This window comes from Hippopotamus amphibius, chromosome 3 (assembly GCF_030028045.1).
Source record: "Hippopotamus amphibius kiboko isolate mHipAmp2 chromosome 3, mHipAmp2.hap2, whole genome shotgun sequence".
In the NCBI taxonomy this organism is placed as follows: domain Eukaryota; kingdom Metazoa; phylum Chordata; class Mammalia; order Artiodactyla; family Hippopotamidae; genus Hippopotamus; species Hippopotamus amphibius.
Window position 1 is genome coordinate 167,424,840 of NC_080188.1, and position 24,172 is coordinate 167,449,011.

The following is a 24,172-nucleotide window of genomic DNA, read 5'->3' on the forward strand; positions in this document are numbered from 1 at the left end:
AAATTTGGAAACATCTTTCATTTTTGAAATATGATTAGAATAATTAGAAAAATTATGTTTGAGATCTGGGGGATTTAGAGCTGGAGGAAGGAGGATCTTAATCTTGGGGACATTTTTCATCCCACAGATGTAAAAATATTTCCTTGTGAGGAAAACGAGAGAATAATGCCAATCACTTTAGATGTATCCCCCAAGAGAAGTGGAGGAAACAAAGGAGAGAGAACTATACAAATGTAGAGAACTGAAGAGAATTGCAAGGAGTCATGGTTTTCTCAGAATAGTATTCTTTTCTCAGAGTCATATTTTTACCAGGAAACATAAAATAAATACTCAGTATTTGATTTGATCCCAGGAACGAAGGAGCCACATTTGTGTGTGACTTTGTGCACTTCCTATGAAGGATGATCCCTAATATTACTTTGGAACCCAGCTTCATAAACATGGAAGAGTTTTATCCTTTGTGATGTAAATGGATGATTAATCCAGACTGGGTAAATAGGGAGATAAGTGGGCATACATACCCGCTTATCTCCCTATGCTAGACTTCACATATGCACACTTCAAATCAGACCCGATAGACACTTGAGCCTGCCCATCAGAACAGATATTTATTGCAGGGAAGCTTCTGGGTTGGACTGTCTACATTGAGCCATTTGGAAACTGAACTGGCTAGAGCAGATTGCAAGGTTTAGGCTGTGGGAGAATGACTCAGGTTCCTTTTCAGCCTGAAGCAATTACCCAGCTGTTGGAAAGCTGAAATATTGGACCAAATTATATTACCTAAGTTAAAATAAGCACCCCTGAGAATAGATCACGGTATATATTAAGGTACATGTATTATGCAAGGGTTGACATTCCTATTTCTATATCTTATGAAGCAGCCTTGGAATCTTCACTGAGAATAAATTTGTTGTTAGTATGTTTTTTGATGTTTGTTTTCATTGGTTGATACATATACACTATTAGCATGTTCCCAAAGCCATTACTCTCTAAGACTGGAATTCCCAGAAACATCAATAGAAACAAATAAACACTTAAAAACAATAGATATTTTGTATGTAACAACTATAGAGTTTGACCTAAGGCTGATGATATGCTTAAAAAAAAAAAAAAAAAAAAGAAGCCTCATTTACTCACACATGGTCTTACTTGATCCATATAGGACCCCTATAAAGTACACAGGGCATGTATTATAGTACAGTAGTCCCGCCTTGTCAATGGGGGATACTTTCCAAGACCCCCATGGATGCCTGAAACTTGGGATGGTACCGAATTCTATATATACTATGTTTTTCACTATATGTAAATGCCTATGATAAAGTTTAATTTATAAATTAGGCACAGTAAGAAATTAACAATTGTAATAAGATAGAACAACTACAATATACTGTAGTGAAAGTTATGTGAATATGGTCTCTCTCAAAAATTTCTTCTTATTACCCTTCTTGTGATGATGTGAGATAATAAAACACCTACATGATGAGATGAAGTGAGATGAATGACATAGCATTAGGCTACTATTGACATTCTGAAGATTTGTCAGAAGAAGGATCATCTGCTTTGGGCGATCCTGGATCATACAGCATGACAGTGTCTATGGTTGGATGTCAGGAACAGGTTATGTTGGGGGTTGGGGGTCCTAAGTAGGATGGAGCCAGAGGGCATGAGATTTCATCATGCTAATCAGAACAGCATATAATTTAAAACTTATTCATTGTTTATCTCTGGAATTTTCCATTTAATATTTTCAGACTGAGGTTGACCATGCGTAACTGAAATCTCCGAAAATGAAACCAGGGATAAGGGTGGACTATTGTATCTCCAGTCTCAGCAATAAATGACTTGCCCAAGGCCAAACAATTAGCAAGTTGCAGAACTAAGATTTGCTTTCAGTGTTTTTCTATTCTAGTTCCAGAGCCCTCTTTGGGGATACAAAAATTAGAGATGAGCACAAAGAAAATTACAAGACACAGAGTCACAACCAATTAACCTAATCTATAGAATTTAAACTATTACTTGAGACATAACCTACAAGACTGAAATATATTTATTACATTGTGTTACAAATTCATGTTTCATTGTTCCTCTCTGAGCATTGGGCTAATAAAAAGATTTTTGTACTTAATTCATCAATAAATATTTATTGACCACTGTTCTGTGTGGGGATGTTGAATTGGACATTTTTTCCTTTCTTCTTATTGAAATTAACTTGTAGAGTTGAGTGAGTGTCCAGTCATTCCAGCAAGTTACATTGAATTTTGTTGCCTACTTTTCCATTTTTCCTGGATGAAGGAGGGAAAACCTGAAGACTTGATAAGGCAATTCTCAGTCTGTTCTTCAAACTTCTGCTACAAAGTTCCATTCTCTCCTTTATAAAAGAGGTATCACTTATTGACCATCTACTATATGCTAGGTGTTCTACAAACATTACTGGTAATCTTCACATCTCTGTGGTTTGGTGGGTATAGGTATCCTCATTTTTATGAATATAGTTAGTCCAGGCATACCTCAGAGATATTGCAGGTTTGGTTTCAGACTACCACAATAAAGTGAATATTGCAATAAAATGAGTCACATGAATTTTTTCTTTTCCTAGAGCATATAAAATTTCTATTTACACTAAACTGTGGTCAGTTAAGTTTGAAATAGCGTTATGTCTAAAAATACAATGCACATACCTTAATTAAAAAATACTTTTTTGGACTTCCTAGGTGGTGCAGTGGTAAAGAATCCGCCTGCCAATGCAGGGGACATGGGTTTGAACCCTGCCCTGGGAAGATTCCACATGCCATGGAGCAACTAAGCCCATGCGCCACAACTGTTGAGCCTGTGCTTTAGAGCCCGTGAGCCACAACTACTGAGCCCATGTGCTGCAACTATTGAAGCTCACACACCTAGGGCCCGTGCTCCACAACAGGAGGAGCCACTACAATGAGGAGCCTGCCCACCACAATGAAGAGTACCTGCCCCACTCGCAGCAACATGAGAAAGCCCGTGTGCGGCAACAAAGACCCAATGCAGCCAATAAATAAATAAAATAAATAAATAAATTTATTAAAAAAATACTTTTTTGCTAAAAAACGGTAACTATCATCTGTGCCTTCAGCAAGTCGTAATCATTTTGCCTGGTACATGATCTTGCCTGGGTGTTGATGGCTGCTGACTGGTCAGAGTGCTGGTTGCTGAAGGTTGGGGTGGCTGTGACAATTTCTTAAAATAAGACAATGATGGAGTTTGCCGCATCAATTGACCCTTCCTTTCACTTGAACACTTAGAGGCCATTCTAGGATTATTAATTGGCCTAATTTCAGTATCGCTGTGTCTCAGGAAATAAGGAGGCCCAAGGAGAGGGAGAGAGATGGGGGAACTGCTGGTTACTAGAGCAGTTGGAACACACACATTTATCAATGTGGTGTGGGTCATGATGCTCCAAACCAATTACCATAGTAACATCGAAGACAATGGATTGTAGATTATCATAACAAATATGATAATGATGAAAAAGTTTGAAATATTGTGACACAGAGACCCAAAGTGAGCAAATGATGTTGGCAAAAAATGGTGCAGCTATAGTTGCTTGACTCAGGGTTGCCACAAACCTTCAATTTGGGAAAAAACACAGTATCTGTGTAGCTCAATAAAACAAGGTGTTCCTGTATAGCGTAGCAGTGAATCAGGATGAAATAGTAGCCTTGGATCAACATCAGGGCCTTCAACCAAAACTACTAGGGTTTGAATCTGGCTCCATACTTACCAGGACCAGTTATTTCACTTCTCTGTTCTCCCTTATGCTCATCTCTAAAGTGGGAGAAAATTATTTGAATTCATAGAATTATGGTGAGTGTTAAATGAATTAACATCTGTAAATGACTTATAATGCCTGAGCTTCTACTGATATTCAATGAATGTTAGCTATTGTTACTAATTTTGTATGCCTCAGGGCTGACTCTGAGGGCCTTTTTTCTTCTATATGGATATATATATGTGTGTGTGTGTGTATATATATATATATCTGTTACTCCCTAGGTGACCTCATTTAATCCTTTGGTCTTAAATATAAAACTATACTGATGACTCCAAAATTTATATTTCCTGCCAAAATGGTACTTTTCAAGTATAAGTCAGCTCATGTCACTTCTCCACTCAAAGCCCTCCAGTGATTTCCTATCCCCCTCAGTGAAAAAGCCAAAGCCCTAACCAGGGCCTATGAGGCTCTAGATGATCTGTCCTGCTTTTCCATTTGCTTTCTTTTCTCCAGCCATACAGGTGTGCTTGCTGAAGACTCCCAAATACTCTTGCTCCTCAGGCTGTTTGCACTTGCTGTCCTGCCAGGTATGTTCTTCCTCAGATATTCAGATGACACATTCCTTCACTTGTTTCAGGTCGCTGCTCAGATCCCATCTTATCAGAGAGGCCATCCCTGACCACCTTGAATAAAAGAGAATTTCCCTTTCCTTTTCTTCTCATTCAACTTTATTTTTCATTCTGGTATCTGTTACCGTTATGTTTATTTTATTTGATTTGTTTATGGTCCGTTTTGCCCTCTAGAATGTGAGCTGTGTTAAAACAGGGACTTTGTTTTGTTCACAGCCCCTAAATCAAGTGTCTGCCACATGGCACACACTCAATAAAAATGCATTGCCCAGCTGATAGGTGTCAGAATTTCATACCCAAGTCAGGCTCTCCTCAATATCTCCTGCTCTTCTACCCCACTAATCTGCATCCCCTGTCAGGGAAGATACATCAAATTACAAATATACATCAATTCTTAGGACTTGTCTTTAAACTGGAAATTTTGCACATATTAGAATTGATTTGCTCTTCAGCAAAATTTAACAAATATTTACTGTACACCAACTACATGCTCTTAAATAAGAAACAATGACCAACCCACTAAAGTAGGTATAAATTTATCTAAGAATCTTGAAGCCCAAAAAAGGTAAATATTTGTACTTGTGGATCTCTAAGTTCAGAATTATTATGTGTACCTAAAACTAATACAATGGTATATGTCAATTATATCTCAAGTTTTTTTTAAAAAGTCTTGAATTATTAGGTTTATTTATTGTATCAGAATAGAACACTTGGTCATCCCTGAAACTTCCTTCCCCCATCTTTCTCACTCTCAGTCCACTCATTTATCTAAACCAAATTTCTAGACATTTTCCTAGATTTCTCTTTCCCTCATCCTTCACATCCAATCCATTTGCAAAAACTGTAAACTTTATCTACAAAACTTATCCTGAGACCATTTGCTTCTCATCAGCTTCACCTCTATAAAGCCTAGTCCAAGGACAACTCCACCTGCTTAGACTACCAACAGGATTTCCTAAATGCTTTCCTTGCCTTCCCCTTTTCCACCTAGCAGCTTGAGTGGTCTTATAAAAATGTAAATTACTTACTTCCCTGCCTAAAAGCTTCAGTGGTTTCCTTTTGTAATTCCTCTCTAAGTTATTCCTCTTAGAAAAACACCCAAACCCTACCCTAGCCTACAAGCCCTACTTGATTTGGTGCTGATCACCAGTCCGATCTCCTCCCTTATTTTTCGCATTATTCAAGCACTCCAGGCACACTGGCCTGCTTTCACTTCTAGGAGCACAATGAGCCCTTCCCTGTCCCAGAATGTTTGTACTAGCAACTCCTTGTCGTTTAGATCTCAGTTTAAATTTCACCCCCCCAGAGAGGCCTTCCCTAACTTCTTCATTTCAAGTGGTCCCTTCTCCTCCATTCACCCTTTGTTCTATCAGAGACTGAATTGCATCCACTTATTGTACACTGAACAATTGCTGTCTAATGTTTTCCTTCTCTGTTTGTTGCCTATCTCCTTTCAGTAGAATGTAAACTTGATGAAGACAGGGACTTTGCTTTATCAGCAGTGTTTATAACAGAGCCTAACACATAATGGGCACTCAAGAAACACTTGTTGAATGGGTAAATCTTTGTCTCAATTTTGATAGCTTATGTAAGATCAGAATAATTTTCTAACACAGCTTTAGTAACTCCGCCACATCCATGTTCTCATTGCTTCAACCCACAAAAGGAGCAGTATGCCAGGGGAAGGATTCACTTTCCCCTATTTCTTGGGAACCACTAGGTCAAGCTCTGGACTCAGCTCAGTCGTTCAAAACCATGAGATGAAGGGGGAAAGACAGAAATGAATACACCTGAAATGACCAATTGTCATTTCCTCACTTAAAATTTTGAGGAGAGAAAGACAACAGTTCTTAAAATTGAATGCTTTTGGAGTTAGAAATGTTAGAGAAAGTAGGTGTGGACAAAAAAAATGTTAGATTGAGGGAGGAAAACTAATTCAGGAGGAGGTAAGAGAAAGAGCTCACACCATGCTAATGGTTCCCTGTCAGGGTTCTGGGCTCGGGTACCACATCTTGACTTGTAGATAAACACTAAGGAAGAGAGCGTGATGGGGTGGGGTGGGGATGAGAGAAAGGCAGGAGAGGGAGACCAGGGCGAGAGACGTGAAAGAAACTAAAAAGAAAAGAGGACGGAGCTTAGCAATACAAAAGCAGCCTCGGATCTTGCCGGAGCTGCAAGCGTTAAGGGGAGGCGGGGAGTGACGCGGTTTGCGTCTGGAGCGGCTCCTTGGAGTCCACAGCATCCACCGCCGGAGCCTCGCCTTCCTTTCTCCCTCTGCAGACATATCGAGACACAAAAAGGAGAGGCGACCCCTGGACCAGCGCGAGGGACCCACCCACACCATGACCGAGACCACCAAGACCCACGTTATCTTGCTCGCCTGCGGCAGCTTCAATCCCATCACCAAAGGGCACATTCAGATGTTCGGTGAGTCCTCCCGCCCACCCCCGGAGACTGCTTCCGCCTCTCTCCTTTCCCCGGCACCTGTGTTTTCCAGGGCGTCTGACGGTTAAGGCGAGTACCCATCCGGAGAGGTGCGCTGGCTGATCCAGCTGGTGGGAGGTCAGCCCCTGTGATCTGGGCTCCCAGGAGGGGACGCAGACTGCGCTTCTGAGGCGTCACTCGCTCGGGCCAGACCCCACTCGCCGGGGGCCAAGGGGTGGGGGAGGGGAGGGGCCGGAGGGGAGTGTTGGTTCGGGTTGGTGGGAGGTCGAGGTTTGAGAACTGGGGTGCGGTGGTGCGGTGGTTTCGCTACTTGGCGGGTGAGGATCGGGATGAAGGCAGAGGTTGGGGCGCCGAGAAGGGAGGAGGGGTTGGAGATAACGTGCTGTTTGTTTAGGTTGGGCTGAAAGCTCGAAAGAGTTAATGATGTATATGCTTCAGAGACACAAACACACTCACGCACAACACATCAGGAACAGGGCTGGGCTTCAAGGAGATTCGTTTATGGTTTGCTGATGGTTCGGGGCGGCCCGGGGCAAATGTTTGAGGATTGTGGACCGTGTATTGCCCGCGCGAGGTGGATGGCTTAGTGAATGTGGAAGTGGGGGGCAGGGGACGGGGGCCTGGGCTTGGCTGCAGGGACCCGCCGCCTAGGAAGGGGAAGGGGCGGGGCGGTTGCTGCGGGCGGCCCTTTGAGAGCCGGTGTGGAAGGATGGGGCCCACGTTGGCTGAGGCTCTGCCCAGGGCGATGGCACCCACAAGGCTTGCGGCGTGCGAGTGTGTGTGTGTGTGTGTGTGTGTGTGTGTGTGTGTGTGTGTGTGTTGGGGCTGGGGGAGGGCGCATCATCGCGCGTTTTTTTCAAGGAGGCTTTGGGGCGAAGAGAGAGACGGAGTGAGCGGCGGCTCCTGGCTGCTTGTCTGGGATTCAGAAGTGGCAAGGGAAAGCTGATCGTTGCCTGTCGGAGATCTCGGGCCACCGATGGGTAAATGACGGGGCTTCGCTGCTGCTCCAGGAGGACCCAAATGCGCGGGGTCGTGCGCATTTAGACCCTGAGGGAGGGACGCGGAGGTCACTTTAGAAGCAGGAATTGAGGAGAAGTTAGAAGTCAGGATGCTTTTTTTCTGGCACTGAGGGAAACGAGAAGAGGAGAGCAAATGGGCTGGGCATGGATGAGTGAAGGGTGGGAGGCCTGGACCCGGCCGGCCAGCGAGGCGCTGTCCAGAGACAGCGGTGCTGAAACGCAGGGCGCGCCGGAGCTGGCTGCGGGCACACGTGTTTACCCCGAGCCTGAGGATTGTGTGGGCCCTCCTAGGGCTGTTTAATGAAAGCCACATCATATCGGTAAAGACTGGGTGAGGTGGCTTAGAATAAACCTAAAAGGTGAGTTGAACTGGGCACTTTTATTAGACATCTCATGAAAAGAATATACTTTGAGCAGAGTGCAGATCAGATAGGCACATTTATAGGATCCAAGGAGGGCGACTGAGGTAGCCATCCCTTCCTTACCATGCCTTTGCTTTTAAAAGTGTTGTATCAGGAGCTGGTGCCAACTTACCTATTAAATAAAGTCTTTGTTCAAGCATCAGGGTAGACCAGGGCATCTCATCAGACTTCTAAGGGAATATCAGTGCCCTGGGAACACTCTCGCTTTCTTTTGATTCTGGTGTCTTCACCCCTGTCCTTATCTTCTTCTCTGTCTGTATTTCTTCTAGCCATTTTATGTTGCTGGGCTTTATCCTCTCATTTGCCCAGACAGGGAGGGACTTTCCTCTGGAACTCCTTGGCTCTAGGAATCTTTACTGGGCTAGCATGTACTCCTCCTTTCTTCCTGGGGCTAAGGATGTACTTAATTCCACGTGTTTTGGACTGCAAGAGAGGTAGATTTAGATTGAGAACCAAAGATTTTGTCTTGCAGCTAAAGAGAGTTTAGTAACAGTGATAAAGGCTTTTGTTAAGTTGATGCTGACCTGCCAATTCTCCATAAATTTAGGAGAGAGAATATATGGAAATAGGTATGGATTACAGCAGGGAGGTTTAGATGTAGAATAGGTGAAAGGAGACTTTTTGATAGCAGTGACTTTTGCTTGATATTGGAACTGAGGAAGAGGCGAGACTGTCAACAAAGCCTTCTGAATGTTCATGTGTAATCCAGAGAGCAGCATGGAAAGAGGATATGGTGTGCTCACTGAGGCTATAACCTAACGAAGGATTTAGCACATATATTCTGAAAAGGAAACAAGAACACAAATACATATTAAACTATTTTTTTGAGTAATCCCTTATGGGAATCTTTGAGCTAGTGATAAGTTTTGTAATTTATTTTTGTAGAGTAGCTTCTGATTTACAAAGCATTTTCATTGTGTAGGTCACTTATTCCTAATAAGAAGCTTGTAAGAAAGACATCATTATCTCCATTTTACAAATGACAAACTGATGTTCAGAGGCTAAGTGGCTTTCTTAAGTGGCTTAAGCGACATGGAGAGTGGGTGGCAAAATTGAGATTTGAACCTCACATTTCTGATTCCTCTTGCACTGTACCAAAAGCAGAAAGAAGTGCCACTAAGCTTCTGAGTGAATAATCCCATGAACTCTATTTCCTTCAAACATATACTAACAGAGATTAAAATTAAATTGGCCATCAACTAAATGAGATTCCTAAATATGCATTTCCTTAAGAGCTCTTTCCCATCTCCAAAGAAACCAGTCATCCATGAACTATTTTCTCCTCTTAAATGGCTTTTAAAATTTTCTCCCCAACAATATAGAAATAATTAATGCAATAAAAATTATCAAACTTTTAAAAGATGCCTGAATTTTGTAATAGAAAAAAATTTTAAAGACCCAAACAGGACTTTGAAATTAGATAGCTTTAATACAGCTCCTGTATTTTGAAATCCAGTTGCTTACCAAAGTAAAAAGAGACTAAAAACAAACCAAAAAAAGTGGCATTCAGAACTAAAAACTCACTCTTCATCTCTGTAAAGTAGTACTTGTACAGTTCTCAGTATTTGTAAAATATTTTAGAATGAGTTTGTCATTTTATTCTGAAAGCGAAGTTGATATTATTCCTATTTGTGACTGTGGAAACATATGAGAAACATACAATATTTGTAATAGAGTTATTTGACACCTATATACTCAACTGTAACTAAAATGTTTTCAGGGATGAATAAAAGTTTTTGGCAAAGTAGACTCATAAACCAATGGTGTTTTATATCATGTCTGCCCTATTACATACAAAGATAACATGAGACTAGAAGGTCTTTTTTTTTTTAACATGTAAGTTCATAGTTATTAAGCATGTAGAGATTATATTTCAGTATAACTTTCTTTACATTTGTATTGCCATATTTGTCAATAAATATGCCACTGGGAGATCAGATAAGTTTAAACAGGAGGGTAAGAAAGGACTGATCAGATCAACTTCTCCATAAAAAATAGAGGCATTGAGGGACTTGATCACAGCAAAAATGTCTCCTGTTTTTGATGATTGCAAAATAACTGGATTTTCCAGTTTTTCTCCTGCAAAATATTTTTGCTTTGAACAATTGCGTTTCTTGAAAAGAAATAGAAGCCAATTCTGTTTCTCTTAAAAGGTAATGAAGATGGCTTTCTACTTGTTGTGGAATTAGAATTGCAGCCCCTATTGCTACAACTAGAAATCATACGAAAAATGAATTTGAGTTTCTACCAATGTGTAGAGAATAGTCTAAAATTGAGAAACTGTTTAGTATGCTTGAAATGCATATTTATAAAAGCTCTCTAAGCAGTGTGGTACTTATACTTTTGCACCACTATCTTATTTGATTCTACCCTGTAAGTTAAACTGGATAATTTTATCATCACCCTTTTACAAACAACAAAGCAGGGGTACAAGTGTAAGTCATTTAGTCACGGTCATAAGCAAAAGTCAGAATAGAACCAGTTTCTTGATATCCAGACTCTGTCTCTCTTCAAAGATGCTTTTTTTTTTTTTATTTTAAAAAGAGTTTTATTGAGATATAATTGACATACAATAAACTGCATATATTTAAAGTGTACAATTTGATTTTTTTCTTATTAGTCATATGTTTTCTAATTATTAATGTATACATGGCACTCCCAATCTTTTTTATTCCTTTAATTGCAACAGCATTTATGAAAGGAGCAGCCACTGAACATAGTTATCAACAAAGGGTAGTGAGAACTTCATAAATTGTTTTCCTTTGCAACTCAGGCCACCAACAAAATATATTCAATAAAGATACCTGTTCCCAATATCTTATGTTTATAACAAGGAAAAGCTATTTCTTTTCTTAGTACTCATATATTTTCCATTTAACTATGTCACTGGAACATTTCTCCCACCACTCCCCCCACCTCCTCCTCCTTCTCCATTCTTCTGTTATCACAACCAGCTCCTACTCATCTTGCAGATTTTAGCTTCAAGACTGCTTCCTCAGGGAACCTCCACTGACTCCTAAATTAAGTATGGTTAACCTGACATTTGACCCCGCATCACCTTATGCTTTCCATGCCGTAACTCTAATTTCATGACTATTTTCCATGCTAGGCAATGAGCTTTGTTAAGATCGAAACCATGCCTGGTTTAATCATTGATTTACTTCCTAGTATCTAGCATGGAGTAGGCTCTCCATGATAGTATAATATAATAATAATTGCAAATAGCAAGTCTTTGCTTCATAATAGTTGCTGAATAAATAAAAAATAAATGATTATATAAAATCTTGTTCCAGGTGGAGGAATTAACCATGCAAAAGGGCTGAGGTGATGAGACAGAGAGCCATGACATATTAGAACAAAAGAAAGTTCAGGATGACTCAAGGAGTAGGGGAGTAAGAGATAAGACTAGAAAGCTAGGTGGAAATCTGATCAATTATGAAGGCTTAAATCATATTAAAGAATTTAGATTTTATCCCAATGACGTGACAATGACAAAATACTGCATGTTTTTTTAAGGAAAGGGATGTCACAATCATATTATTAAAATTATGATTTAATTGAATTTTGAGTATAAACTGGTGAAGGGCAAGGATAGAGATATAGTGACCAGCTGGGCATCTATTTCAGCAATACAGAGTTCAAGTCAGAGAAGACTGTCACCTTGCTCAGGTTAGTGGCATTTGGGATGGAGAGTGAATGTATTTGAAAATATTTAGGAGGTAAAAGAGATCCTTATTTGGTGATTTGTTGGTGGGTAATGGCACAGTAGTTCAGGGTAACTGGCAGGTTTCCATGCAAAGTGGATGAATAGAGAACATTGAAAGAGAAGCAGGTTTGGGTTTGGTGGGGAAAGTGAAGCTTCATATTTCTTACTATAAAATTTTGGAAATATGTATTCTAACCAAGTACTAATGCAAAAGAAGGAAATACCTAAGTTCAAAGTCTCTTTGTAGCCTGGGACATCTGAAACTTCTAATGAAAGCTCCCAGTAAGTTTTATTTGGATTATTCAAAATTCTTCATGCAAGAAATATATTGAAATTCATTAACATAATAGAAATAAAAAGGTAAAGAGTTTGCCAGCTTTTTTTATAAAGTGTGAGATGGGGACTTCCTAGGTGGCGCAGTGATTAAGAATTTGCCTGACAATGCAGGGGACACTGGTTCAATCCTTGCCCTAGGAAGATCCCACATGCCGCGGAGCAACTAAGCCCGTGCATCACAACTATTGAGCCTGTATTCTAGAGCCCGTGAGCCACAACTGTTGAGCCCACATGCTACAACTACTGAAGCCTACACACCTAGAGCCCGTGCTTCACAACAAGAGAGGCCACCACAATGAGGAGCCCGTGCACCACAATGAAGAGTAACCCCCACTCGCAGTACCTAGAGAAAGCCCATGTGCAGCAATGAAGACCCAACACAGCCAATAAATAAATAAATAGAATGAAAAAAAAGGGAAAAAAAAAAGTGTGAGATGGGAGAAAATCAAGGTCCTAAAATTGACTTTTTTATAACGTTGAGGCTGTGAAATTGGAAATAGTTGATGCAGTTCAAAAAACCATTCTAGAACTTGCCCATCACTGTGATGATGGCTGTAATAATATATTTAAGTGGATGCTTGGGAATTCTAATTGACTGATAAGTTGAAGGTCCCCTAATGGAAACTCATGGATCACTCATGGTAGTTTCACTGGCAAGAGCTGTGTCTGCTCATGACATAAGAATAATGGCTGAAGAAGAAAATTTAGATATTTTTGTCCACACGAATGGGTAGTGTGATTTACTTTCTCCTGCTGAATTAATTGACTGAACCCCATGTGGACACAATTATGCTGATTATGATACGCAAGTCTCCCATCTAGAATTCATCCCAAACCAAGGAATAGGATATAACCAAGAAGGCTGATGTGCTAAGAAGTTTGAAATGAAGAAATATTAATTTTCAGTTTCTCTTCTCTTTTTGTTTTCCTTGATCTTATCCTATATATCCAACCCTTTATGCTTAGAACTATGAGAATTAAGAGGTTCATATGACTTTTAAGAAATAGTTGGGATTACTGCTTAGTAGGAACATCTTTTAAAATGTTATGAGTCTCAAGAGAAACACTTCTACACAGATTTCCAATTTTAGACCAAGTCAAATGAACAGTCTAAAGTGCAGAGGCAAACTAAACTAAAAACATAACCTGCCAACCCTCAAGTCTGGCTCTCTGTTTCAGAGAGATCCTCAGACATGAGAGGAAAATGCGAAACTAGATGGATAATCTATATTTTCTGTTACTTTTCTATTAGTAGGCAATAGCTGTGAAAGTAGGCTTTGAAAGTGTTTCTTTTAAAAGATTCAAACCTAAATTTTGTAATATCGTTGTCCTTTCAGCCACCAGTGCAGTATTGTATATGTAGTGGTTGCTTAATCAATATTTAATGATACTATGAAATACACACTTTCTAGTAGAGTTCTCATTCATTTTTAAAGAGCTTTCAAGTCATCCTGAATTTCTTAAGAAAGATCCTAAGGGCACAGAGGAATGCATTAAATATTTTTTTAACACCAGTTTAAAAAACAAAAGAAAACAATGCTCAATACACAAAATTTTGGTTAAACAAAGGCATTTAAAATAATTCTTAAGGATCTGATCTAATGAACTAAGAACTGGAATAGGGGAATGCATTTTATAGAGAACTACACAACTTTATTTATGGATATGTTCCATATCTCAATATATGTAAATGCAGCATCAGTTTACAAAGAACGAAGTTTTCCATTGCCAGAGGCTTTCCAATTATAAGCATTCAAGTACATGGAACCCATTTGCTTTTTTAAAAAATACAGTTTGGCAGATAGCCTCACAAGTATTTTAGCCTAAAAAAGATGTTCCGTGGCTTATATGGCATGACTAAGGCCATCCTCCTGGCATTGGCTCCCACCTCCTTTTGTACAGTATCTCTACGCTTTATGAACTCTGCAGCAGAGGCAAATGTTATAAACTCTTATCAGCATCATCACCTTCCCCATGATCAATTTAATAATGGAGTTAACCTTATTTGAGCTTCCTTAAACTCTACTACCATTAAACTGTTTTCCACTAAATCTATGGCATAATTCTCTTTAGTTCTGAACAAGTGAGCCAACCAGGAAAATTCTCGTAATTTGGGGGATGAGGGAGTAAGAGGAGGGGGTAGAAAAGGAGCAAGACTCAAAAGCTAACCCCAGGAAGTGGCAGCAGCTAAATTTCTTTTTCTGCTCTTTCAGTTTCTACTCTTTCTTTTTCCAAATTTCTTTTTCTGCTCTTTCTCCTGCATCATGTTGCCTCCACATGGGTCACTATGCTGCTACCTATTGACCTCATTTAATATTTCCCAGGCAGTAGGGAGGGTGAGTGAAGTATAGCCCCTAGATAAGACAAAATGCTTATAGTTCTCCTCTTGTTCCAATTGCTTAGGTCAGAAACCTTGGACTAATGCTTGATCCTTCCATCTTTGTACATCCCATCTATGGCAGCAAATGTTTTTGGATCTCTCTATCTTCAAAATAAAACTAGGAGCAATCACTTTTTCCCATCTGCAGCCCTGATGTAAGCCACTGTTACGTTTCATTCACATTATTGCAATAGCCTCTTAACTGATCTCTCTGCTTCTACCCTCGGCCCAATACTGAATTCTTAACAAAATAGCTGAGTGATCCTTTTAAAATGTAAGTCAGATGTAAGTCAGATCATGTTGCTTCTTTGCTCAAAATCCTCCAGTGGTTCCCTATTTCATTCACGATCAAAGTCATCTTAATGACCTGCAAGGCCTCCATGATCTGCCACCTTTCCCCTTCCTCCTCCTACCTCAACACACCTCTTGCCAACCTCACTCTTAGCCAGCTTCACTGACCTTCTTGTTTTGGCCTTAGAATCTGCACTGAATGTTCTCGCTGCCTGGAATGCCCTTCCCCCATATATCCCCATGTCTAATTCTACTCTCCAAGTCTTTGTCCAAATGCAACCTTCTCACTGTCTGCTTGGCAGGTCCTACTCCCCCGATCACATAATTTAAAATCGCAGCTCCCAGTCCCCTTTATCATGCTCCACTTATATCTTTTCCCCTTACTTCTTATTCTCTTTTAACAAAGCATGTTATTTATCTATTACATTTATTGTTTAATGTCTGCCTCCCCAACGAGAAGGTGAGCTCTTCAAGGGCAGGGATCTTCATTTACTCTTCTCACTAATGTATCTCAGGCTCCTAGAAGAGTGCCTAGCACATAGTAAATGCTCAATAAATGTCTGTTGAATGAGTGAATGAATGAAATGTTAGAATTACCTACCATCCTGATCTTAAATCTAGATTCTTTCTATGGCAGGAAGGGTAGAGTCTTAAGAGGACTCAGTGGGTGTTGATTCATTCAACAAATGTTTATTGAGTTGTGAATGTGCCTCAGGCACCATGCTAGGCCTCAGGGATATGAAAATTAAAGGCATTTCTTCTTATGCCTCAGGGAGATCATCTTCTGTAGAGGAAATAAACTACACATAGCAGTTCAAGTCACAGTGCTATAAAGAGGGGAGAGGGCTTCCCTGGTGGCGCAGAGGTTAAGAATCTGCCTGACAATGCAGGGGACACAGATTCGAGCCCTGGTCCGGGAAGATCCCACATGCCATGGGGCAACTAAGCCTGTGTGCCACAACTACTGAGCCTGTGCTCTAGAGCCCACAAGCCACAACTACTGAGCCTCCATACTACAACTACTGAAGCCCACATATCTAGAGCCCATGCTCCACAACAAGAGAAGCCACCCAATGAGAAGCCCTCATACCACAATGAAGAGTGGCCTCCGCTTGCCCCAACTAAAGAAAGCCTGCACATAGCAACAAAGACCCAATGCAGCCAAAAATAAAATTTTTTTTTTTTAATTTTAACAAAAGGGGGAGAATGATGTAAAATGCGAACATAGAGGAAAAAGTGTCCACTCTAGACATGGTGGGAGGGCCATCAGGACAGGTGAGCGTGAGCTTGAAGGTAGGAGCTGCCCAGTAGACATGATGGAAGATGGCATTCTGGGTAAGAGCTGGGTGTGTATAAAGGCCCCAAACATCATGGCACAATAAGGGATCTCCAGGGAGCTTGCTAGATGACTGGAGTGCTGGTGGGGACAGCAAGGGGCAGGAGATGAGAGGGCCAGAAAACAAGTTTGGGCAGGGGTGGGGGTAGGCAGTGCCAAAGAGTTTAGACTTTACCCAGCCCTTTTAGTGGTGGGCAGAGAGGTGCATTCCGGATGTGGGACCTGCATGCCAAATGTCAATGTTCCCTCTATTAGGGCTCTGACACCATGATTTTATCTAAACATTTTAAAGTTATTATTTCTGTATCATTCTTCTAAATATGGAGGGCTTTTTTCCCCATGAGTTAAAAATTTTATTTATTTATTTATTTATTTATTTATTTATTTATTTATTTATTTATTATTTTCTGAAATGGAACCATTTGCCCATCCTACTGAAGGAATAAATAAGTGGGAAATTATACTGCTGGACAACCCTCCTAAGCAAATAAACAATCAAACAAACCACCAACCACCTCCCTGAAAGGAAGTTGTTCTCACCTCGGTTCTAAGTGTAGCCCTTCTGTACTTTAGTGGGATTGTTACCTTCCAGGGCCTGAGAGTGGGCTTTTGTCTGACACTCAGAAATGGATTGTTGGAGGAGACACACGTGCTGACAAAGCCAGAGACTTTATTGGGGAAGGGCACCTGGGTGGAGAGCAGGAGGGTAAGGGAACCCAGGAGAACTGCTCTGCCACGTGGTGGCTCACAGTCTCAGGTTTTATGGTGATGGGGTTAGTTTCTGGTTGTCTCTGGCCAGTCATTCTGACTCAGGGTCCTTCCTGGTGGCAAGCACATCACTCAGCCAGGCTGGATTCCAGAGAGAAGGATTCTGGGAGGTTGGTAGGACATATGGACTGGCGTCTCCTCTCTCCTTTTAACGTTTCCCCAGTTCTTCTGGTTGGTGGTAGCTTGTTAGTTCCGCATTCCTTACCAGGACCTTCTGTTGTACTATAACTCACGCAAGTGGTTACCATTATGCCTGGCCAGGGCAGGAGGCTTCGGTCAGTAGTTCCCCTAACAAGGTGGCCCCTCATTGCTGTTAGAGTATTTTCAGATTTGGTGAACTCAGTTCACCCTAGTGTGATCTTCCATGATTTTGTGAGGACCATTGGAGATCCTTTTCTTTGACGCTTGTTTTCTGCTCTAATCCTTTCAGGAGGTCGTGAACAAGAATACTGTATATCTGCTCTTGCTATAAAGCTATGGGTGTCCGTGACTTTGCAATTTATTATATTATTTTAAAGCCTCAAATAAGTGACATTCCAGTGAAGGGTTGGGTTCCCCGATGCTTTATTCTTCAACACTTTTCCAGCCTTTCATCTTGGTACCCACAGAGAGGCGGAATCCTCATACGATGGAGCACTGAGATTAAACTACATCAATAACTATTCGTATCTCTTTGGAGATATTTATATGCTGATAAATATTTAGCAGTGTGTGGTTCATCACAGGATCTACAAGATCTTTAAAATAAGGCAAAACAGTTTTTAACTTAGAGACTGTCACCCATTATAAATTAAAATTAAGAAAGACAGTAAAGTATTGTACATATAAATTTAAGCCATAACTGCCTCATTTACCATGAACCAATCTTGCTAAGCACAGTTTAAAAATTATTTACTTGTTATGCCCCAGGGAATCAAACTTGATAGATAATACATGATTTTCCCACTGTGAATCACGTTAATAAAGAGTGGGTAAATGTCTCAGTTTTTCTTATTGCTTCATTATTTCTCTCATTAGTTCCATTATATATGGAACTTAAGAAACTGAATTGCTATTGATTTGAGGATATACTTAGTCTCCTTTAACCTTTGTTTTTTTATCATCTGTAAATAGGGTGATTGATATAACCCAGGGATCAGCAAACTACAGCCTACCAGCCAAATGTGGCGTGCAAGTGAAGAATGGCTTTTATATTTTTAAATGGCGGAAAAAAATAAAAGAAGAAGAATATCTTGTAACACATGAAAATTTTCTGAAATTAAAATATGAGTACCCATAAATATACTCTCCTCTATATGAATATTGTCTGTGGCTGTTTTCAAATTACAACAGTAGAGTTAAGTAGTTGTGACAGAAACTGTTTGGACTGCAAAACAAAATATTTACTACTCTCTGGCCGTTTACAGAAAAAGTTTGCCTATCCCTGGTATAACCTACCTCTAGGTGTTGGAATGGGGAGCAAATTTAAGGGGTTCTAAAAATATAAAGTGCAGTTGAAGTCCATTGCCCAGAGGAACTCTTTAATGAACAATTTTCAGTGTAAACGAAATCTCTAAAAAGACTCATTTAAGCAGCAAATGTAGTTTCAATTTCATAATTGTAATTTCTCTGGCTGACTGAGAAAATGACTGTGTGCACAGTGGGGATGGTTTTCTCGTGTTTGGTTTACACTGGACATTGATCAGCCCCTCTGGCTAATGTTGGACGTTTATCTGCTGCTGAACATTTGATGTACTTTCCCAGAACATCTTTTACCTGATTCACAGCTACCTCCTTCTTTCAATCTAATATTTTGTATACTTTATATCTGAGGATTTTAGAAAACCAGCACATCAATGGCATCAGGCTTTTCCAGGCTGCTCTTGCAGTCACATCTCGGTTTTCTGCAGGATCTCACCTCCCACCAAACTCTGACAGCACTTGGCTTGTACCTCTGTTATAGCACTTAGCACCTTGTGCTGTGGGTTGTAGCTATTTCAGCCCATGTTTAACATTCTCTATCAGATTTAGGCCCTTGCCCACATCATAGGGCTTTTTGTGTCTCCTAAAGTGCCTAGCACAGTGCTCTAGGCACATGGAAGGAACTATAAATATTGAGCAAGTGAATAAATGATTGAACTGTTAGGAATATTCAGAATCTCAAACGTTGGGCAAAAGAGGTGATGAGACAAGAATTTGGAAACCAGGAAACACAGGAGAACAGACACTCAAGTATGACAGAGTCAGAAAACAGGATAAAGAGCAAACATTTAGGGACTGCAAAACTGACGTGGATTGTTGCCTCAAGACAGGAAGGCTCATGTGCTATAAGAGGGGAACCCTATCCCAGAGTATAGCCTTTCCAGACTTCCACAGCGGATCCTGCCAGTCATGTTTGGGAGCTATGATGTTCGTAATTTGCCGGAGTGGAAAATGTGGGGTCGAGGACGAAGGTGAATCCTGAAACTACCCACTGGATGCTTCAGTCAGATGCCTGGCACATCAGCAATGGTTTCTCAGTGAGGCAAAAGTAGGTTTGGGGATGACAGAGGAGTTAAGTTTCACTTTTATTTATTCACGGTTTGAAAAAGGTTATGTGTTCATGGCACCTGGCACAGGGAAGCATTGTGTATTATTTACTTCATACAAACAAAACGGACAAAAACACTTGGTTTGTTAATTGTAAGCTTTCCTTTCAGAAACCACAGAATCTCTATTTGGAGGAGATTTAAAAAATCGTGCAGATCCTCACTCAGTCCTGAAATCTTAAGACATCTTTGCAAGTGTTTGTCCACACTCTGGCTTGAGATCTTCCAGAGCCAGGGAGTGCACTATTTTCCAAAGCAGCCAAATAGCACTTGGCACAGTTTTACTTTTTTCAAGATTATTTCTTTTATTGGGCTGACATTGACCTTCCTGAGACTTCCATATGTTGGCCCTAGTTCTTTTCCTTGAGATCCATGGAACAGATCTAATCTGTCTTCCTCTGCTTGTGATACATTCAAATAGCTGAAGACAGCTTCTCAGCCCTCCACACCAGCCTTCTCCTTAGGCTAACCAGTTCCTTCAGCTGGACATCTATTACTGTTTCTAAGTCTTCATAACATCCTGACTCCTCTTCTTCAGACACATCTTCATTGTCTATATCCCTCTTTAAATGTTATGTCCACTTCTTGCTGCAGCATTCTGATGTGGCATGATGTGTGCTCTCTTACCTATTACTGAATGTAGCTTATTGGATGTTCCCCTTATTTGTGGCACCGTGTCTCTCTAATTGAATCAAGGAAGGCAAGCTATGGCTAGCTGCATGCCAAAATGTCCTGGCATTCTGAATAATCAATCAATTTGGTGGACTAAGCTACCAAACAGTCCAATTTATTTAAATATCTGACTGGTAAAACAAAACAAAACAGGTTAGTATACCTCCAAGATGGGTATCTTTGGGAGCTTTGCAGGTCAGTGCACATGCTTGGTTGTAGGAGATGTCAACCACACACTGGGCATAACATGCTGCCTTCAGAATAAGAAAGAAACTTTTCAGGTTCCAGGACAGGGCTGACTCTAGAAGTCTCTAAATTGTTGAATTATCAAGTTTCTTAATATTTCATTGCAGAGGCTTTTTTTTTTTTTTTTAATGGGTTCTGTTGAGAGCTCCAAATCAACTCTTGTCCATATTTAGAAGTCCTGGTTTTGGGATTGAACTCTGAACTGTCTTCCTATCTTGTCTACCTCCTCCCCTCACGATTGTGCTATTGGCACTGCCTATTCCTGGGGCTCCCATGAGAGTGGAAAAATGCTCTCATTCCCTGCAATGGTGACTTTGTCCCAACAGAGGTGGGCAGTGTCACATTTAAATTGGGCAGATGTAATCTTTAAAAAAACAAATAACAAAAAAGTCATTTTCCTTATGGAAATTTCCAAATATGCAGAAGTAAACAGAATTGTGTAATGAACCCCAACGTACTTGTCACCCAACTTCAGTAATTATCAATTCATTGCCGGTCTTGATTCACTGATACTCCTACCTCTACCCGCCCTATATTCTTTTGAAGCAAATCCAAGACAGCCTGTTGTTTCAAAGTTAGATCCTTTCAGCTAGTACATATTTGCTTCTCAGTCTACACGACCTCCATTTACAGACTGGATATTTCTCCTCTCCATTTCATGTTTGTTTGTTTGACAGTTTGAGTTGCAGACAGGACTGATAGGGGGACAATGCCTTATTTCCATCTTTGAGTAGATATAGTAATACCTTCACTCCAGGTAACAGTAGGTGACACAAGCATCGACATTGCCTTTACTGCAAGGGTTTTACGGCCTTTCCCATCTTTCTCATATCATGTGGGGTCTCCAACGCTCCCCTCCAGAGGGGAACCCCCACTGGACTCAGTGGGCCATTCTTCCATGACATGCAACATTCCGCTATTTATTCCTTGTCATTCAAAGCCATGAATGTCTGTGTTAGATGCTCCTTCCCACATCAGTGGTTCCCAACCTGGGGACTCTGAACAACCAGGGTTTCTCGTAAATCAGAATACGGCTCTGGGAACAGTTCCCAGTATCTCTAAGCAGAGGCAATCACCCTGAGTATTGCGCAGGCTGTGTGTCAAGTTTCTGGGCTTTTGCTTGCTGAGTTTGGTGGGATCACCTCTTACTGATCAGGAGTCCTGCTTGGCAGCTATAGATGTCTTCGATGAGCGCCGCTTCCCCCCGGAACCCCCCCCCCCCACCAAAAAAGAAAAAGTGATTTTTTTTTCTTCCATTTCTTTGTAAGAAGAGGAAAATAATTAAATTCTGTCTGGGGACACGGTTGGCTCCTGCCATAGCATGTGAATTCTGGGCTTCTATCTGGCCTGCCTTTAACCTCTGTAGAAAATTAAAACGAAATCCTTCTTATTGGTCCCTTAATCCTTCCCTTGTGCTGTTTTAAATCAGCTTTTCAAAGTGTATTGTCATGCAGTTGTGTGATCATTTGCATTGAAATGTAGTGAATAAAGATCTCCCTGCTGAAGCCCTCAGGGGATGTTTAAGCCCCTTATCCCAGCTTGCCCAGTAAACTTTATGGCTCCGAATATTCGTGCCAGAGGCTTGAATGACTTCTCCATGTGGAATTTGCTCTTCCCAGATGCATTTGTTTCGTTAAGATTGGTTCCTCGTGGTTTCATTTGTGGTTGTATTGCGCTCCAACAGCGGATAGAGAAGGAACGATGGGGACCTGGTAAAGGCGGTGTCCTGAGTGGGGCTGCCCTTCATGGCCATTTAATGTAGTTTTTCTGGCTTCGCTCCTGGGCACTTGCTGCCGTTGCTCACTCAGTGCAGCCCAGGTAATTTACACAGACACATTTCTTTTAGATGCAAATTGATTTGTTTCAGTCTATTGTGAGAAAAATTTTTGTTTGTTTAAAGAAATGCAGAAACACATTGTGTTTGAAAAGGCTGGGAAAGGCAAAGGGAATAAGAATTGACATTGCTAATGAGGAATCTCATTTTGTTGTATGACAAGGGCTGTGGGGAAAAGTTTGAACTTTAAAGGGATGGGGAAGAGAAAAGGAAAACCCTGACTTGACAATTAGATGATCTCTCAGCTGTCTTTCCCTTTCCCTTTCCCTTTAGGTAGGCTTGAACCACTTCCAGAGGGCACTTGCCCAAAGGCCTTTGTGGGAAATGGAACCACTGATAGACACTCTGGCCTGTGACGTGGCCAACTCTGTTCATCTCCAATAAATAATCACTATGAACTAACACGCGCTAACATTTACCGAGCACTTAATTTGTGCCTGGCACTGTTTTAAGAGCTCTCCTTGCCTAACCTCATCTGATCCTTATGACAACCATGTTATCGTTCCCATTCAGCTAATGACCAGAGAAGTTGGGTAACTTGTGTCAAGTTACCCACATGGCAAGTGCATGGTGGGCAGAAATGTAGACCCACATGCTCTGACTCTGGAGATCACTGTCTTAACCTCTACAAGACACTGCCTTGCTCATTTGTGTGAAAAGGTACCCTCTGCACTGTGCTAGAGGCTGTGACGATGCAGAAATGGGGACTAGGCCTCCTCCAGCACTTGCATCTACTATGTGGGCCAGGGCCTGGGTTTGTGGGCAGAGGCTGACACTGCTTCTGGGGCTCCTGCCCAAGGCCGCCAAGCGTGGATGGGCCAGAGAACTGTGCAGACCACCAAGGAGGGACCTGTGGACAGCCCAGGCGACAGAGTGGGGAGCAAAGCGAAGGACCTGGCCCAGACGCAGGAGGCACTGGAGGGAAACAGGAGAAGAGTGGGAGCAAATCGGAAAGAGCCTGGGCAATTGCTTACTGACAGGCACAGGGTCAGAGTGCACAGATGTAAATATAAAATTCTCTCCCTTCTTTTACATTGTAGTTGGCAAGAATGTCTACAGAGAATTATTCAATAACCTTCCTCCCCCTACACGCTATGAAATAAGCATAATAATACCTACCTTTTGGGGCTGCTGATTAAATGACATAATGTGAATATATTGTAATACCACCTTTTTTGACCACCTGGCTATTACCTTGGGGCCTAGTGCATTATTGTAAAAAATCACAGATTCAGTCTCTAGGTACTGAGTGATATAGATTTTACTAAACATTTTACCAAAAGATAGCAGGGGTTGCAGTGTAAATCACCAACAATTTCCAAAATGTTCCACGCAACTTTAGGGAGAAGAAATTTGGTTCTTCCCCTTGTGGCAGCAGGTTCATATCTCTTCTTCCAGCAACTGCTCCCCACCTCCCCATGTCCTTCCCACAAAATGTCCTGGTTCCCCCTGCCCTCACTGACCTTAGCTTCCTTGGTCCAGCTCCCCCCCCATCCCCTTCCCCACCTCCCTAAATTCCTTGGCTGGCCTATCCCACTCAGCAAGCCAAAGCCACCACCACTAGTCAGACTCTGCCCAGCTGTAGTTCTCCAAGTATGTCCCAGCCACGTATATAAAGGTTATAGTCCATCCTGCCACATGCAGAGTTTTTAGCAAACTATCTGACCCACAGTAAGTGATGGATAAATGGGGATAATATTAGTAGTTGTTGCCAGTGTCTGTCCCATAATGTCTTGCCTGGGCCAGCACGCTGTCACCCTGGAGGTCTAGTTGCCA

General features: G+C 41.2%; 1 protein-coding gene across 1 annotated transcript in view; it reads left to right on the forward strand.

The window, feature by feature from the left end:
• The window catches only part of NMNAT2 (nicotinamide nucleotide adenylyltransferase 2), a 187,127-nt gene that overhangs the window by 34,874 nt on the left and 128,081 nt on the right, over positions 1 to 24,172 (forward strand). Inside the window, exons 3-4 of the mRNA XM_057725772.1 lie at positions 4,259 to 4,332; positions 6,655 to 6,801. Coding sequence (XP_057581755.1) covers positions 4,259 to 4,332; positions 6,655 to 6,801 — 221 coding nt within the window. The remainder of the gene's footprint in view (positions 1 to 4,258; positions 4,333 to 6,654; positions 6,802 to 24,172) is intronic.